The 4,251-nt window shown below is 34.0% G+C and overlaps 1 protein-coding gene across 1 annotated transcript; it reads left to right on the top strand.

The window, feature by feature from the left end:
* The first annotated feature begins 1,463 nt into the window (after positions 1 to 1,463).
* On the top strand, positions 1,464 to 3,547 carry LOC132266497 (putative F-box/FBD/LRR-repeat protein At4g03220). The gene is made up of 3 exons (XM_059767377.1): positions 1,464 to 2,710; positions 2,853 to 3,026; positions 3,122 to 3,547. The coding sequence occupies exons 1-3, from the start codon at positions 1,748 to 1,750 to the stop codon at positions 3,404 to 3,406; spliced, it is 1,422 nt and encodes a 473-aa protein (XP_059623360.1). The 5' UTR covers positions 1,464 to 1,747; the 3' UTR covers positions 3,407 to 3,547.
* Positions 3,548 to 4,251: the final 704 nt, after the last annotated feature.

The following is a 4,251-nucleotide window of genomic DNA, read 5'->3' as shown; positions in this document are numbered from 1 at the left end:
TTTGTGGCAGTTATTTAGTACTTTATGTTTAGTATTTATGATATTCTGTACTTTAAGTTAGTTGTATATTGATGTATTTTAAGACTTTATGTTGAGAATATATTGATATATTTTGAGATTTTATGTTGTTGTATAGGTTTTAAAAATTGGATTGTGACAGACATAGCACGTATTTTGGAATATCAATTGCTGTAACAAGTTTTAAGAATTTGCAATCCTAACGGGTTTTAAAAATTGGATTGTATTAGGTTCTGATTTAGAGGTTTAAAAAAAAATTACAATTGTTTTACAGGTTTTCAATTTAAATTCAAATTTGGTTGCCAATTGCTTTACAGGATTGTAACAGCTGCTTTTTTTCCCAAAAAAAAAAAAAAATGATAATTAAGGTGATATTGGGAAAAAAAAAAAATTAGTGCTGCTTGTAAGCTTACTTGGGGATATTTTTGTCATGAAAAAATTGAAATACACTTTTTTAAAGTCAACAGATGGTCAAAATGGTAGAATAGTTATTTTATACTTAAAAAGTATTTCACTTACATCCCAAAATTTACACCCCCAAATTGACATTATAAGTGAAATACAAAATTACTTTTTAAAATATGAGTGAAAATTAAAACTAAATTCTTCATTGAGGTAAGAAATGATCTAACTTCAGGGAGTTTAAGTATAATTTACCCTAGTTTATATTTATGATATCATTGCAGTTGCCCATCTTCATCATGTCAAGAATGTTTCTTTTTCCCCCTATTTTCAAGTAGGAACTGCTCTTTAATGAGTATGTGTTTTCTGCTATTCATGATTGTGATACTTACATTGGCTACAAACATCTCTCTCATATATATGTTCAAAGTTCAAACCAACAAATACTCCGTAGTTGCTAATTCCTGAGAAGTTCATTAAAGACCAACCGAGAGTCTGAAGCTTCAACCATAAACAATCCGGTGGAGAGGAAAGAGGAATAGTGAGAAAAAGGGCAAAAAATAAAAATAAAAATAAAGGGTAAAATGTTAATGGGCAAAAGGGTCATTTGTTATTTCGAGATATTTTGATTTTTTTTAAGGACTAATTTCAAAAACAGACCCATTGATTCTGTGTATAAATAGGTAGGAAGGGAAAGTCACATTACTATTTAATTTCAAAAACAGACCCATTGATTTTTTTTAAGGACTAATTTCAAGAACAGACCCATTGATTTTGAAACAGATTGGGGATTTATGATTAAAATTTGAAAGTAACAGTTTTTTTTTTTTTTTGCAATTAGCCCTATTTTTAATAATATAATAATAAGTGTATATGAGTAAATTCACTATAAAATCTGACATTGGGAGTCTTTGCAAAAGAATAACAAATTTTAAGTTTAGTTGCATTTAGGCCAAACCTCATAGAGGTCATTGTAGTTTATCCTTGTTTTTTTAGAAGCCATTTTTCGGCTTAAGCACCTTGAAATCCTTCAGGGTCATGGACTCATAACCCATTAGGCCTACATAAAGAACAAGCCCATTCCCAACAAGAGCCCAGGTTGATTCAACCCAGTCTAATTCCATTCCCAAAATCTTCTCCGTTTGTCAGTTGCAGTGGTCTCTACAGAGCTCGTGGGCATCATCAACCTTGGTCGATTGTGGTTAGGTTTCGCGTGCATTCGCTTGCTAAGAACTTTTATCCAGCAATTCTTCTGGCAGAGTATTTTTTTGTTGATTTATATATAAAATATTAGGGTTAGGGTTTAGTCTTTGCTTGAAGTCCAAGAATGAGTACCTCATTGAAAAAGAGTCGTCGAGGTGATGGAGAGAGTTTTGATAGATTCAGCAACATTCCCGACTGTATTGTTCATAAAATTCTCTCCCTCCTTCCCACCAAAGACATCGCTCGAACCAGTCTCGTCTCCAAACGATTCAGAGAGCTATGTCTCTATGTCCCAGATCTGTTTCTTGATTTTGCTTCACACATTCTGAAAAATTTGGGCAATTGGACCGAAAGGTTTCTGACTCTGCGTAATGGCGCGAAATTGCGGCGATTTGTTCTGAACTCGTCCAATCTACTTGCTCGGTCTCCGAGATTGGATGCTCTTCGTGTAAGCAAATGGATTCACAATGCTACAGTGATTTGTAACGCTGAGGAGCTTGATGTATCCCTTGAAATGTCCGAAGATGAATGCATTTCTCTACCACTATCCATCTTCGTAAGAACAATCAATTTCCGTCTTGGAAAGGGCATTCTCAAACTGCCCTCCTCTATATCTACCAGCAGTTTCAGTTCCCTCCAGGTTTTGGAGATAAGAAGCTTATCTCCTCCTCAGAACTTAGAAGAGGATTGGGTATCATCTCTCTTCCCCGTGATTAAAAAGTTGACTCTGGAAAATATAATGAATCTAAACAATCTCAATATCACAAGCTCCTCTCTTGAATGTTTGAGCTTAATCTTCTGTGGGCTTCTCAGTGTCACTGTATCTGCAGAGAGACTCCAGACACTTGATGTGGACATATGTTACCATAGTAGCATGTCCGTCTTGGACGATTGGTTGTTTAGAATTTACGCACCCAGCCTTCAAAAAGTCTATTGGGGTGAAGATCTTTTTGTCTTCAAGTCGAGCTCCATATGCCTACAAAGTGCCAGCTTTGATACTTCCAGGCTTGTACAGAGTGCTGACGTGCTTCTTCAATTTATAAAACATGCCAAATCAGTTGCACTGTTTAACAGCTTTCTTGAGGAGGTACTTAAACATTGATGCTTCACACAATTGCTATATCTCCTTATATATAGTATATTATCTTAGATAGCAACTTCACAATTCAACACCAATTACACCAAATAATATTAAAGCTAAGTAATTTTAGTTGTGGGTGCTATTTTAGGGGATGTTTACAGAAGATTTAAGGCTGCTGGATAATGTGCAAAACTTGGATACAGAAGTTCGTTGTGGGAAGAATCACGAAATGACTGCATTGGCCGGTTTTTTTAGAAGATTGCCTAATCTGGAGACCCTGACTATGAGATGCGATGAGTATTGCTTTTCTGTTTATAAAGAAGTAATATTACTATTCAATTAAGTTTTTCTTTGCTTTTCTTCTTGTTTGCCTCATTTTTTGTTTTGTTTTTGATATCATTGCTTTTTATGTTTCAGTCAAATGACTTGTTGGCTTTAGAGCCACATGATTTTGATATAGAGTACTGGGAGTCTCAGGAGATTGCATTTATTCATCATTTGAAGGAAGCAAATATTGAGATTCATCATTGGGGATTTGAAGTTGGACTGATAAAGTATTTGATCAAGCACGCGACAGCACTAGAGAGGATGACTGTCACTTTCTCAAGATATGTTGATATTAGTAGATCGCCGATTCGCAAAAAATTGTCAGAATTCCATGAGACTTTTTCTCGCGCAACATTAGATTTTGTGTTGAAATGAAGCTGTTAGAAAATTACTTTTATGTCTTTAATACTTATATTTTCATAAAGTTAGAACTTCAATGTCTTAATGAGAACTTAACTTTACACTTTGTATTCAGAAGAATGATGCTCAACTAAATTGCACTTATGTTATTGACAACTGATATAGCAAAGATATTTTCTGATTTCATTTTTCATCATGCTACATGCTGGTTTGATTTATTATTAGCACCGTGTGTCCAATAAATTTTTATTTTTATTTTTTTATGAGTGCTTCTGTTGGAGGGAGTTAGACTAATGTGCAACGATTGTTACCGACAAACAATTTTGGCAAAGATGCAATTATGTGTATTTGCTGGCAGAGTCAAGGAGACAACTTAAAGGAAAATTTGAACGTCACCAAGATCATCGAATTGATGCCAATTAAGATTTGCATCCCAATTGAATTTTTTGTTGATTTAGAAACATAGTGAAATTTATCAGTTGTATTAGCTTTCATGCATTTTATCACTCTGAGTGAACCTATATGTCAGCATTACTGACATAGGTAAATTACTCTTACCGAGCTTCCATGTTTCGGTGATTGCTAGGTTGAATGCATAAATAATGGACTGATATTTTTGTTCTGAATTTTCAATCACCCAATTCAACTTGCAGAGTATTTGTGGTGATTGCATGCATTCCCTGGTTTCAGCTGGCTGTGATCAGTGATAAAGAATGTGGAATGTGATATGTCCTACTCTAATTTTAGATTTCTTGGTTACTTATCAAAAAAAAAAATTTAGATTTCTTGGTTACTTATAAAAAAAAAAAAAAAAAAAAAAAATTTAGATTTCTTGGAGACTGCCCGTCATTTATTTATAT

This window comes from Cornus florida, unplaced genomic scaffold, assembly GCF_030987335.1.
Source record: "Cornus florida cultivar Cherokee Brave unplaced genomic scaffold, ASM3098733v1 CherokeeBrave_3.0.0_Hap2_Chr07, whole genome shotgun sequence".
NCBI classification, from domain to species: Eukaryota; Viridiplantae; Streptophyta; class Magnoliopsida; order Cornales; family Cornaceae; genus Cornus; species Cornus florida.
The sequence above is the reverse complement of the archived record's forward strand: the minus strand, read 5'-3'. Positions and strand labels throughout refer to the sequence as shown.